The sequence below is a fragment of the Poecilia mexicana genome, unplaced genomic scaffold (assembly GCF_051168715.1).
Source record: "Poecilia mexicana isolate PSO_F unplaced genomic scaffold, ASM5116871v1 scaffold_12, whole genome shotgun sequence".
In the NCBI taxonomy this organism is placed as follows: domain Eukaryota; kingdom Metazoa; phylum Chordata; class Actinopteri; order Cyprinodontiformes; family Poeciliidae; genus Poecilia; species Poecilia mexicana.
The window spans coordinates 270,405-285,146 of record NW_028263381.1 but is presented as its reverse complement, the minus strand read 5'-3'; the positions used below and the strand labels follow the sequence as shown (position 1 = coordinate 285,146).

At 42.4% G+C, this 14,742-nt stretch overlaps 1 protein-coding gene across 3 annotated transcripts in view; it reads left to right on the top strand.

The window, feature by feature from the left end:
• Positions 1 to 14,742, top strand: part of mapkap1 (MAPK associated protein 1) — a 50,356-nt gene that overhangs the window by 21,405 nt on the left and 14,209 nt on the right. For all 3 annotated transcript variants that reach the window (XM_088010690.1, XM_088010689.1, XM_014969715.2), the window contains 4 exons: positions 2,123 to 2,271; positions 3,320 to 3,492; positions 3,605 to 3,781; positions 4,190 to 4,299. In XM_088010690.1, coding sequence (XP_087866816.1) covers positions 2,123 to 2,271; positions 3,320 to 3,492; positions 3,605 to 3,781; positions 4,190 to 4,299 — 609 coding nt within the window. The remainder of the gene's footprint in view (positions 1 to 2,122; positions 2,272 to 3,319; positions 3,493 to 3,604; positions 3,782 to 4,189; positions 4,300 to 14,742) is intronic.

Genomic DNA, 14,742 nt, shown 5'->3' with positions numbered 1-14,742 from the left:
AACACGTTTGGGCAAAAATCCAGCTGTGCTTTGTGCCACACTGAAACTGCTTCATGGATGATCATCAAAAATGTGAGATTACATGAATTTTGTCAACTGTTTGGTAACTCTGTAATCCATTTACATTGCTACAAATAATAACATGCCATCGCATTTGAAAGTTCAATGAAATATTACAAAAAGCAAAGCTATATTTTGTATTATTTTGGGTTTTATTTTCCCAGGCTTTTATGTCATGATTTTATTGTTTGCTATGTTTGTTTTATGCTTTGCATAGTTTAAGGTTGATTTTTATTGTACTACGCTTTGTGATTTTATATCTGTGAAAAGCACATAATTGAGCTTTACTTACTTGCCAGCCCACCAGTTCATGCTTGTAGGTTTGCATTTGACAATAATCACCCCAATGTTGCCAACTCAACAACTTTCTTGCTATATTTAGTGACATTTTAGACAAAAAAAAATCTGTATCAGCCAAAATTGGAAGTGCAAGTCAGGCTTTTTAAAGATCGTAATCGGCCAGAAAACTGCAATTGGTGCACCCTTATTAAAAACTTGTTCCTTCAATGATAATTCTCCATGATCTCTAAATAAAATTACATGGAAACTAATGAGCTAATGTACATTTAAGCTATAATTGAGTTGTGCTGCATTAACACTACATAAAACAAATATCAAGAAATAAATACAGACACATTAAGTATTTTGTATTTAGTTCACAAAAGTGTAAACACACTGGTGAAAATTCCAGCTATGACAAATTATTTCAAAGCCATTTTTATCTCTTATAATGTGACATTTAATCTGCACAGATCAACTGAAGAATGAGCATATTTGTTTGGAAGATTATATGTGAAAACATAGTAAGGTGTAATCTGTTAACGCGCATGTGAACACTCTAAAATTGCACTTTGAAGAGCCACTGTGTGCATTACAGGGCCTAAACAATTAAAAAATGTTCAATCTTATTTGTCTGGTATACAGCCAATCAAAATGCACTTTTAAAGTAGACCTAATTATTAGAGGTGTGCCGATCGATCGGCCACCGATCATAATCGGCTGATTTCCGTGAAAAAGTGTATGATCGGTGATTGCCGATCACACAAACCAATCATCTGTATCTCATTTCGCAGCCTGCCTGTGCAGCTGGTCTCCTCTTTTCTTCACTCTGCGCAAACGCGCAGCAACAAATCCTCAGCGATGTGGAACTATAACGTACTGAATGAATGGGGAAGTTTGCGTGTTGCGGCGGAAAATTGAAGCACGTGGGGTGAAGCACGTCAAAATGCATCAACACGACAAATCTAATATGGTATAAAAACAATGCCATACTTGACGGAGTTTGGCTACATCGAGGCTCACAGCAGAGGGGGCCGATTTATGGTTTCGCATCCACCTGAATAATATGTAGTTGCGCCCCTGCCGCTCAGTCAGAAACAGCCACTCAGAACTAGCAGTAATCAGCTAGCCGCCATGCTAACAGGAAGTTTTCATTCAGTAACTCTGGATTGTTTATTGTAATGGAACCTGTATTTGCCTTTGAATGTTAAGTTTTATATTTGAATTTTTTGGCAATGTTGAGAGGTTTTATTTTGACTCTTTGCATTATTTAGCCTCCTCAGAGCCTTCATATGTTTTCAGTCTGTTAAAGATGGTATTACCGATAGCAGTACAATTTGCACAATGCCTGTTTAGTTTTTTTTCTTGGAAAAAGTTATTAAAAACAAGTTTTTGTCTAAATTAAGGTGAATTCATGGTTCCTTTTTCCACATAATGTAACCGGTAGTGCTTATGATTAAAAAAAATAATAATTATGTGATCGGTATCGGTGACCGGCCCTCGGCCCTCATGGGTGATCGGAATCCGAATCGGCAGGAAAAACCTGATCGGCACATCTGTGCTAATTATCTGTGTTAGGATTTGTTTCTTGTACATATTTAAACAAAAAGCTTATGTGTAAATACAAAAGAAATAGGAGTGTGTTGGCTGCCAATCTAGGTAGTTAAGACTGAATAAAGCTACTCTGATAATCTTTTTTTGTTCTTTGAGTTGACTTGAGTTATGTTTACTGAATGTTTTCTTTTGTGTTCCAAATTTTGTTGCTTTCTTGTTTTCTGCCCAGCGGAAGATTTGGGGTCTCTGTTTGAAAAGCGGGACTACAAAGACAGGCCACGAACAGCCGGGGTCAAATCCACCTTATCACTACGGCTGGAACAGTGTCCACAGCAGCTCAACAACCCCTTTAATGAATACTCTAAATTTGATGGCAAGGTAAGCTCATGAAGAGTCATGGATTGATTGAAGGGCTTTGGTATGTGTTAGTGATGAAACTCAATGAAGCCTTGATCACTGCCAAATAATGACATCGATTCACCTTATTAAATTCATTTTATGTACTGCTAATGTAATTATTTGTAGAAATAAAATGCACATCTTTGTTTAATGTAAAATGAAGAACATGACGGTGCTATGGAATCTAATACTATTTTTCAAATGTTTATCAGTAAGTATTTTGTCAAAGTTCTAAAAATTTGATATGTGAAACTTGTTTTTAAGCTGTACCAGTTTTTAACAAGTTATGGTACACCGACTCTATCTGTAACTTATGCTCTTCATTCAGTTATATTTAGAAACAAAATGTTGATGTTGTATTTCATTAAAATGGTAAATGCTCTGTACTTGAATAGCGCTGTATCAAGTTAAGAGGACCCCAAAGCGCTTCACAGTACATTCAGTCATTCACATGCTGATGGTGGTGAGCTAAATATCAAAATATTGTATTTATTTAGTAACTCCCTTGAAGCAAAGTTTGTCATTTTCTTTTAAAACATTTCATGCTGCAAGAGAGATATTACATAAATACAAAATTTTGATATTTTCTTTCAGCATCGCCTATGTAAAGTAGGGGTGCACCGATTGCAGTTTTCTGCCCGGTCACCGATTACCAATCTTTTAAAAAGCCAAACTTACTGATTCCAATTTTGGTCAATACCATTTTTTGTTTGAAATGTTGCTCAATATATCAAGAAGGTTACTGAATTGGAAGCAATGGGATGACTATTGTTAATTGTAAATGTGCAGACATGACCTGGTCGGCCAGTTTGTCAGTCAAACCTTTCTCATGGGAGAAAAGAGAAGCACAGTGGTTGATTTTTAGACCTTTGCCGAGGTTGATAACATCGGTGGATAAGATCGGCTTCACATGTAAAAATCGGCCGATCACCGATCTCCCAATATTAAGGAAATCGGCACCGATAAATCGGCTGGCCGATATATCGGTGCACCCCTAATGTAAAGTCTTTTCTTTCTTTATCTCAAGGGTCACATTGGTACCACGGCTACCAAGAAGATAGATGTCTACCTCTCAATGCAGATGACTCAGGAGAAAATGCATCCGATGACAGTGGTCACCATTGCAAACGCTCGTGTTCACGACCTCATTGGACTCATCTGCTGGCAGTACACAAGCGAGGGACGAGAACCCAAACTCAGGTGAGTACAAACAAATTCCAAATACAGTTTTATGTTGAAGCTCTTTATTAACGGTGTTTCCTGTCCACCTATGTTGTTATATAGAGCACTCACACTGTTATTTTGCTTACAGTGAGAATGTGGAGGCCTACTGCCTTCACATTGCTGAGGATGATGGTGAGGTGGATACGGACTTCCCACCACTTGATTCCAATGAGCCAATCCACAAGTTTGGCTTTAGCACACTAGCATTGGTGGAGAAATACTCTTCACCTGGCTTGACTTCTAGACAGTCACTGTTTGTCAGAATGTAAGTATGAAAATGTCCATAAGCAATATTATAGGGCGCTCCACCTAGTCTGGTTGTTTGTCACTGGGCAAGATACTTCATGCACCTTGCCTGCTGATGTTGGTCAGAAGGACCAATGGCACAAAATAGCAGCCTGGCTTCTGTCAGACTGCCAAAGGGCAGCTGTTCCTACTATCCATTATCAGTGTGTGAATGTGTCCTTTGAGATCTCAATTTGATATTAGAAGTGAATTGAAAATAAAATTGATTATTAACTAACGTCGTGTTTTAGAATGAACAAATTATGTTATTAATCATCATTTGTTTGTTCTAACACAAAATAATGATGCCATTTTCAGGTTTTGAAACTTTTGCTGTGCATTTATAGTTGGACTATCCATATGACTGTTTCTCTCTTTTTCTTTTTAGAAATGCTGCTCATGGTTTCTCTTTAATTCCTGTGGATAGTCTGAAGGTAACCATGAAGGAGATTCTCCAAAAAGCACTCAAGAAGAGAAAGGGTTCACAGAAAGGGTCAGGTAATGATGTTTTGGTCGCTCAAAGTTCTTGGTGTGATGTGCGTAGTGTTTGTTTTTGGTCGTTATGATACTATGGTTGTTTTGGGGCTATATTTTAAAAAAAATGTAACCACAAAAAACTCTTTCCCACTGGCAAGTCCCACTCTAACCGGTTAATGTGTGGTCCGGTTCTACCCCAGTAATTAGCGTCTCCATTATGCGCTCTGTTCCTCACTGTAGTGGGTAGATTGTGAGCAGCAGCAGATGTGGTCAACTCTGCTGATGTGTGCAGCTACAATCAGTATTGGTTTCTGGTTTTCGAGGTTTTGGTTCCGATGGACTCAAATAAACCCAGATATTTAATTCTGTTTAATAAAAGTATAAAGACTCGAGGGTTCCGGTGACGTCACCTTCCGAGATGGTTGCTTGAGCTGACTGCTTCTCCGGTAAATCTTAATTTGACCCCCATTACTTGCCAAATATAACAAAAATGAGTAAAATGGAGTCTGTCAGGGGTAAGAATGGGGAAAAGGGATGGGAATAAGAAAACCATGAACGAAGAATTGGCACATGAACGAAAGATGGCAGGTAGCTCACCAACACATCAGCACCTCGACGAAGCTAATGCTAATCCGCTTTCCACTGACGCGACAGGGCTAGCACAAATTCTGGGGGAGTTACGGGATTTCCGAAAAGATATGAAACAACAGCTGGATGACATTAAGTCAGAACTCATCAAAGTACACCAAAAAATTAAGGAGACGGAGGACCGAGTTGATGGAGGAGCGGGAACATAACATGGAGCAGATGTTGAGCAAGATTTCCGAACTGATAAGCCAACAAGAAAAACTTCTTGACCAGGAGGGGAGATCACAAAGAGAAAACAAAAGTTATGACTGTAACTACGGTTCTGTGAATCCCGGATGACCGCCAGAGGCGGTACTTAAAGCACTGGATGACGATTACCAACAGAGTCCTGAGGAATCACACACAGAAAAGAAACAATCCCAAAACATACCCACCTCACTGGGATGATGATGAACGCTGGGACAGGATCCCCTCCAGTGGGTGAAAGGCAGCCAGGTTAACCCTGTAAAACCTAGCAAAAGTATTTGGAGATGACCAGGAGGCTGCTGCACAGATAGCCTCCAGAGTGACCCCAGTCATGGCAGCCGATGATGCACTAATGCTCCTGGTGGAATGGCACCGTACACCAGCAGGAGGTTGGTGACCCTGTAGAACGTACGCTTGTTCCACCACATCCACAATCCAATGTGCAAGACGCTGTTTGGAAAGGGCCTGTCCCTTGCGGGGCCCTGCATAGCAAACAAACAGACTATCAGACTGCCGCAGAGAAGCTGTGAGTCTGACATACGCTTCCAGTGCCCGAACAGGGCAGAGAGGCTCATCTGGCCTATCTGTGTCAAAGCAAGCAAGCTGGAGGGGCACAGAGTGGCTCGCAGATGAGGCCACCTTCAGAAGAAATGCCGCGTCAGGCCAAAGAGTAACGCCAGAGCCAGCTGGGTTCCAACGGCAACAGGACTCATGAACAGACAGCGCATGTAGTTCACCCACCCGCTTCGCCGAAGCCATGGCAAGGAGAAAGGCAGTCTTTTTTGTCAAATACTCAAGGCTCACATCTGCCAAGGGGTCAAATGGGGGAGATCGCAGCGCAGTGAGAACAAGAGAGAGGTTCCACACAGGTACGACAGGGCGTAAGGGAGGGTGCAAGCATCGAGCACCCCTCAGAAACAAAGAAATATCTTTGTTATGGTCTATCGTTTCTCCACTCATCACCACATGCCAACAAGAGATGGCAGCCACATAAACTTTCAGAGTGGACGGAGACCGACCCTGAGAAAGCAGTGCTTGAAGGAAGGTTAAAATAACTGAAATAGAACAGTGTACAGGATCCTCATGTCTAGCATGGCACCAACTGCTAAAAACTTTCCACTTATGAGCGTATATCAGTCGCGTCGAAGGGGCCCTGGCGTTAGTTATTGTATGCCCGGCATCTCCGTCATACTCTGAGAAGGAGATGCCGGGCCTCGTAGCGGCCAAACCCAGAGCTGGAGGTGACTGGGATTGGGATGCAGGATCCGACCCCCCAGCTATGACAGAAGGTCCTTCCTGTGGGGAAGAGGCATTAGAGAGCTGCAACAGAGCCTGTGCAGCAGTGGAAACCAGGTTCTCCCCGGCCACAAGGGGGCCACTAGAAGGACCTGATACCCCTCCTGAAGGACTCTCAGGAGAGTTGGGCCTTTCTGGGGAAGCGGCAGAAAAGCATAGAGCAGTACTCTTGGCCAGTCGTGTGCCAGTGCATCCTGACCCAGAGGACTGACACTGTCTGCCAGGGAGAACCAAAGCGGGCAATGTGTTGTCTCTCGGGACACAAACAGGTCCACAGCTGCTATGCCGTATTTCTCCCAAATGACCCCCACTACCTCCGGGTGGAGCCTCCACTCCCCCGTTGGTGGGCGTCCCCAAGACAGAATATCGGCCGGCCCATTCTGCACCCCTGGAATGTGGGCCGCCCTCAGGCTGGCTTTTTGCCAGCCTGACTTTTTGCCAGCCTGAGGGGCTGCCCAGGTCAAGAGCTTCTGGGTCAGCCTCAGCAATGTTATCGACCGTGTCCTCCCCTGATGGTTGATATGAAAAACCACCGAAATATTGTCCGACCGCACCAGGATATGCCTTCCGCGCATGCCCGGAAGGAAATGTCGCAACACCCGCTGCACAGCCTCCAACTCCAAGGCGTTGATGTGGTGCAGTTTTTCCCGCGGAGACCATGTCCCCTGGGCGATCTGTCGCTGCCACGATGCCCCGCATCCTGTGAGCCAGTGACGCGAGGCATTGATTTGGACACCAGCAGTTTCCTGCGTCGGTGCAGCGTACAAGATGGGTGTAGCTTTAGGCTGTTGAGCCACATCTGTAGTGGTCGCAGAGACAACAATCCCAGGGGTACTCCTGTAGCAGCAGCAGTCAGCTTGCCCAACAGATGAAGGTAAGCAATAAAGGCGGGTGCGCGGCCGGGTAGAAAGGAGCGCAGCATTTGCAGAATGCCCTCAACACGTTGAGGTGATGGGCGAGCAGTCATATTGAGGGAGTCCACCGTGATCCCAAGAAAGGAACCAAGTTGCTCTTCTGTCAGTTCACACGAATATCCAATAGGTCTATGTGACGCCTGAGCTTCTGTGGGCGCACAGATGAGCCAATCGTCCAAGTAAGGCAGTATCTTCAACCCCTTGGCCTGCAGAGGACACAGGGCTGCAGCCACGCACCGAGTGAACACACAGAGAGAGGCCGAATGGAAGAACTCTGAACTGAAAATGCTTGCCCTGAAATGAAAAGCGGAGAAACTGCAAATGGTGTGGTGCAATCAGAACATGAAAGTAGGCGTCCTTCAAGTCGACCAAGGTGAACCAGTTGCCGGTGGAGATTGTCTGAAGCACATCACTGATGCTCAACATGTGGAATAGGATAGTCTTCAAAAACACATTGAGACCTCTCAGGTCCAAAATTGGGCGGAGTCCGCCAGTCTTTTTTGGGACTAAAAAAAGCCCCCTGGATCCCGCAGGGGGTCGACAGGCAATAAAGCGCCCTTGGCCAGAAGGGCCTCCATCTCTTGGCTCAGAGCCTGAGCCTTTGCCTGGTCGTGAATCACTGTCATCCTGACTCGACCAGGAACAGGAGGACGGCGGCGGAACTGTAGCGTGTAACCCCGAGTCAGTCTAGACACCACCCATGGATCGGGAACGAGAGCGGTCCAGCAACTGAGCTGGTCCGGGGTAAAGTGTCCCACCGCCAGCTCAGTATCATTTCCGAACCCCCTTACCCCTAAGAGGGCGGGAGGGTTGCCGAGTGGACTGCCGGGGTTGAGAAGCGATGTGAGCCCGACCCCTGGAAACATCCCACTGGCCAGGAGGAGGCCCTCAGCAGGCTGTGGCTGCCACACGGAGGTTGTAGATGGGGCTGGATAAGTGCGTGAAAACGACGCAGAGGCCCTCCCAGCAGGGCACTGCAATCGCCTGCGATGAAGGCCGGCCAACTGCTGCCTGGTATGAGAAGCCTGGGCCGCCCGCTCCAAGGCTGCAAATGCAGCAGAGCCAAACAACTCCCCAGGGACCACTGGAAGACTCATCAAGGTCCTTCTACAGGCTTTAGTAAGAGGAGACTGTGCCAGCCAGACCTGGCGTCGTGCCTGGACAAGTGTAGGCAGGACATGGCCAATTTCCCTAGACAAAAGAGCAAATGCATGAAGAGATGCGTCCATCAAACCTTGAGTAGGCGCATCAATCGCCAAACCCTCCAGAGAGACCCAGTAATAAATGCAACAATGAATTACCGAGTCGCCCCAATCGAATCCCCGAGTCATAAGCTCTACCGAGCAGATCATCAGTCACACGACACTGAGGACGAGGACACCTAGCATTAGCTCTCAGAACCTCATCTGGAGCCACAATGAGGGATGCTATGGCAGGTTCAACAGAAGGCATATGACCCAAGCCAAACTTGGGCGCATCCTGCATGGCCGCCAGGGCCCTGCCATCAGAGGTCGGCCCTCCTTCACATAGTCAGCAGATGGGGGAACCATAAAGGACGACCTAGTAGAAGGACGACCTAGTAGAAGGACGACCTAGTAGTAGGACACCGGAAGAAAGCACTAGAAGCATCAGGCTGGCTCTGTGGAGCATCCAGCAGTTCTCAAAGCGCCCACTATCGAATCATCCTCTTCCGACTGAGAGCAGGAAGAGATACGCGAACTAGCTGTCGACATATGCAAGCCACCACCATCTCTAAGGGACTCGAGCAGTGTTTTCATCTGCTCCAACTCAGAAGAAAGATGGGCCACCTGCCCAGATAGGCCCTCCGAATCCCTGGAGCTCTTCTTGGTTCTCTTACATGGAGGTTCCATAGCCTCAGGAGCCATATGCTTCACAGGCTGGCTGGCACCTTGAAAGCCGCTCCCATCGATTAAAAAAGAGAAAAACAACTTACCAATTGAAGAACAAAGTTGCATCAATGTAGAGCTTGCACAGCCTCTGGATGGGGAGAAAATCCTCACAGCTCCGACCGTAATCTCGAGGCTACCAGCGACAAGCAACAATCAAATTCTTACCACCTATTCAACCTGCATGCGAGAAGATGAAAAGAGACTGAGCTGTCATTGTCACGTGACTATATAGACTTACCGGTGTCACCGGGGGTCACACGTGACCATGTTGGTATAAGATTCTCAACCTGTGCATGCGCAAGAGTGATCATTCAGTGCTTTAAGTAGGCGGTCAGTAGAGATGAAATAGAACATCCGGATATACAACGTGCCAGACGGGAGCGGAAGGATCATCGATGAGAGATTTTGTGAATAAATTACTTAAATACACCCTGGAGATCGAACCAAATATGGAATTGGACATTGAGAGGGCACACCGATCGCTGGCTCCGATACCTGCTGTGGATAGAAACAATAAGCCGTGATCCATTGTCGTCAAATTTCTCCACAGCAGAACCAAGGACGAGATTTTACGAAAAGCATGGGGGAAGAAAGGCATGCTCCTACACAGCAAAGCAATATATTTTGATCATGATTATCCCACAGTGCTACAGAAATGCAAAGAATACTCGGAAGCTAAACGGATCCTGAAGCAGAGAAAGATTTGCTTCCAGTCTCCTTTCCCCGCTAAACTACAAGTGTTTTATGAGGGGGAAACACTGCTTTACCAGGCGGCGGCAGAGATGACGAAGGACACAAAGGAGTGTGGTTTGCCTGTCCCCCTGATCAAGCCAAAGGAGAGCCTAGCTGAGCAACTCTCCCGCACTGCTTGGAAGAAGATCGGCTCGAAACAACAAATGCCAGGAAAGGAGCGAGAGATGAATATCAGAGAAATACTTTGCGAGTTCAGAAGAGAAACCAGTTATCCTCAAAAGGAGCTCTGAATAGATACAATAATGACTGGTAAGCTAAATAATCTTTGAGTAATCAATAGCATATAAACTAAAAGGACAGTGTATCTCAGTGAGTTCGATTGCTGTGTATTACAGACATTATTGTTGTGATATTGGATATATTCCCTAGCCCAAACTTAGATGAAAAAAAAATGTACCGAGGAGGAATGCGCACAAAATGGACAAAAACAGCTTACGTGTAGTTGGGGGCCCTGCCCTCTTTTCTATGGGAGGAAAAGAGGGGAGGGCTAGACGGTTTTCCTAGCCAAGTACACGGTCTTTTGTTCAGGACCCTAACCTTGGAATCTCAAGTTTATTTTCTGTTCTTTATCGTTAAGTTTACTGTTTACATTTGTTCAGAGAGTGGATTTGTTAAGATTTGCTATCAGATATCTAAAAATTATCAACAAGACAGTCAAACATGGCTAGCGATAAGATAAATATAATTACTTTAAATGTTAATGGTCTACTCAACCCAATTAAACGAAGTAAAATATCAAAAATGAAGGAACATGCTCACATAGTGTACTTACAAGAAACCCACCTAAACAAAAGTGAACATGAAAAACTAAGAATGGGTTTCAACCAACTGTTCTTCTCATCATACAAATCAGGACATAGTAGCTACTCTTATCTCAAACAAGATGCATTTCGAAAAATTATACAAACTGGCGGATAAAGAAGGCAGGTTTGTCCTTGTGAGACTCTGAGAGGTAATGTAGGGTGAAACCCTGTTACATTATTTAACATATGCTCCTCCAGGGAGTGATATTGATTTTTACAAGAAAATAAATAATATATTGGTAAAAGAAATGTGGGGTGTTCTGATTTGTGGAGGGGACTTAAATATTCGTTTGCATCCAAAGATGGATTCTTCCAGGGAGAAAACTTACCAGAAAGAACAACAAAAAAAAAAAAAAAATGCTTTTTAAGAAAGTTGGTCTGATAGACATATGGAGAGACTTTTACCCCAGTAAAAAGGACTATGCACACTATTCAGCCACTCATTCAGCATACACAAGAATTTATTATTTTTTGACATTTACAAAAGAGACATACGGAAGCGCATTGCTATCATGCAGTAAAAAAATTTTTTCGATCGCTATCTTGTTATAACGAGTTACGTATCTCGTTTTAATGAGTTACGTATCTCGTTATAACGAGTTACGTATCTCGTTTTAACGAATTACGTACGTAACTCGTTAAAACGAGATAATTTTAGGTCCAGGAAGTGGCGGTATTATGCTTGGCTAGTACAGTGACTAACATGAATTGGTCAGGTTTCCCTTCATGTTTGGTCTACAACATGTAGAGATACGGATGCTGCTTTGCACTGTGGTTAAAACCATTAACAGCATGCCTACTCTGACAAGATCCTAAACAGAACGGGACTGCACAGAAGGAGACGTTAGTCCGGTCCTCTAGTCTGGCGGCGTTCCTGACTGGATCGAAGCTCAAGTTGGCCTCCGATTGTAGCTTCTGATTCGGGAAATGGCTAAAGGGAGATTATAACCGAGGCTCAGACGTATTTGATGAACATTTTCTGGTCAGATTTTTTATTAGAACAGTACACTTGCTGAACAACGGCAACGGCTGTTTGTAACCAAGCATCCGAAATCAACAGAAGGCTAGATAGTGGCAAAAGACAAAACTAGATCCTGTTAAGCATTCTTCAAAATAAAAGACTTCCGCTCTCCAAAATAAATCATAAATCAGCAAAAGCTAAATGGCCTCCTTTAAGCGTCCTGAGAAACAATCATCTAATGATCCTGATTCATAAATCTCTACTCGGCTTGGCTCCAGCATACTTAAACTTTCTTTTACATAGATCTGTTAATTCCCATTCTTTACTTTTTAACAATATTTTTTCTTTTGCATGTTCCACGATTATTCATCTCTGATGCTATGTTGCATCACTATAAATCGGAATCTGAAAAGTTGTTGCTATCCCAGCTGATGGATCCCTGTGAACCACACAAAAAGGCAGGTGCTCTAGGACAAAAAAGTGAAAGAAAACAGAAAGTTAAAATAATAACAAACATTGTAAATGTGATAGGAGTTCATTTCTAATGCATTCCAGATGCAAAAATATTTTTAAATCTCTCATTACTGAGGTTTCAATTCAGATAAAGATTTCACAAATTACAAACGAGGTTTGAAATATTCTGCCATTAGCGCAGATTAGAATAATCTACTCCAGATTTGAAGTGTCGATGTATGTTCTTTTTAAAGGAGAATAAATGATTTCTTAACATTTATATGTAAAATATAATTTCCATGATTAGTTACTTATTTACAGTCATATGCCAAGTCATATGTTAAGTATAATTTACATGATTATTATTATTCACCGAATTTAACTTGATTGTACATAATTACAAAAAGCTGACATGAAAAATAATTACATTCAAAGCTTTATTTATGATTTATTTTGGAGAGCGGAAGTCTTTTATTTTGAAGAATGCTTAACAGGATCTAGTTTTGTATTTTGCCACTACCTAGCCTTCTGTTGATTTCGGTTGCTTGGTTACAAACAGCCGTTGCCGTTGTTCAGCAAGTGTACTGTTCTAATAAAAAATCTGACCAGAAAATGTTCATCAAATACGTCTGAGCCTCCGTTATAATCTCCCTTTAGCCATTTCCCGAATCAGAAGCTACAATCGAAAGCCAACTTCAGCTTCGATCCAGTCAGGAACGCCGCCACAGCTAGAGGACCGGACTAACGTCTCCTTCTGTGCAGTCCCGTTCTGTTTAGGATCTTGTCAGAGTAGGCATGCTGTTAATGGTTTTAACCACAGTGCAAAGCAGCATCCGTATCTCTACATGTTGTAGACCAAACATGAAGGGAAACCTGACCAATTCATGTTAGTCACTGTACTAGCCTAGCATAATACCGCCACTTCCTGGACCTAAAATTATCTCATTTTAACGAGTTACGTATCTCGTTAAAACGAGATGCGTAACTCGTTAAAACGAGATGCGTAACTCGTTAAAACGAGATGCGTAACTCATTAAAACGAGATAGCGATCGAAAAATTTTTTTTACTGCATGATAGCAATGTGCTTCCATACAGACAAGATGGAAAGATGTGAGATCGGAACAATAGATGTGAGTGGCCACTCACCTGTATATTTAACGGTGAACCTTGGCTTACAAAAAAGAAACGATGTATGGAAACTAAATTCAGGTTTGTTTAATAACCAGTGGTACAAACAGGAAATACAGAAGGAAATTAGTTTTTTGTTTTTTTTAGATCTCAATGACAATGAAGAAGTACCTCCTCCGATATTATGGGACACTCTTAACGCGTTCTGAGGGGAAAAATGGTAACACTTTATTTGAAGGGGGTTGAATAAGACTGACATGACACTGTCATAAACACCTGTCATGAACATGAATAAGCCTTCATGAATATTTATGACTGTTGTCATAAAGCGTCATTCGATAAATTATGACACTTTTAATACAAAGTTGACATTATTCAAAATGTCTTTGTTATGACAACTTGACATTAACCAAGAAATCATTACTGATATAAATTTGTTATAAAAGTATTACTGATTGCACTTTAAAAATTAGGTAACTTTATGTTATTAAAGGTAAAGTTTAAACAGTTAAATTATAGCAATGTCATCACACTTAAAAAATTAAGAAGTAAAAGATTAGAGGAATTGCATAAAAAATTGGAAGATCTAGAACAAAAACACAAGCAAAAGTGTACACCAGATATACTGGAAGATTTAAAAATAATTAGAAATGATATAAATGATATGGTAACACAGGAAACTATGAAAAACCTCACGTTTCTTAAGCAAAGACACTATGAAGGCGGCTCAAAATCTATGAGGGTACTAGCAAGGAAACTAAAAAAACAGCAGAAAATACAATCCATAGAATAAGAAACCCCAAATCAAAATTGTTAAAGCACAAACTGAATGATATCCAGGAAGCATTTGAAATATTTTACAAAACCTTATATTCAAAAATATGTGGAGGAATTATAGAACAAATTGATGAATATTTGAACTCACTAGAACTACCTTGTATGAACGAAGAACAGAACAGAAAAATGACACCAGACATTACAGAAAAAGAACTAAAAAAACAATAAGTAGATTAAAACCATGTAAATCGCCTGGGTCACATGGTTACACAGCAGAATTTTATAAGGAATTTCAGAAAGAGTTTATTCCAATCCTCCTCCCTTCACTAAATTGGATTCTGAAAAAAGCTCAAACACCACCGAGCTGGAAGGAGGCAATAATCTCAGTAATACATAAAGAAGGCAAAGATAAACTTGATTGCAGATCATACCGACCGATATCTGTTTTAAATATTGATTATCGACTTTTTACTTCCATAATGGCCAGACGATTGGAAGAATTTCTCCCTTCCCTAATATAACGATCAAACTGGTTTCATACGACAACGTCAAACACAGGACAATATAAGAAGGACTCTACATGTTATAGATCACATACAAAAGAGTAAACTGAAAGCCATTATCAGTATAGATG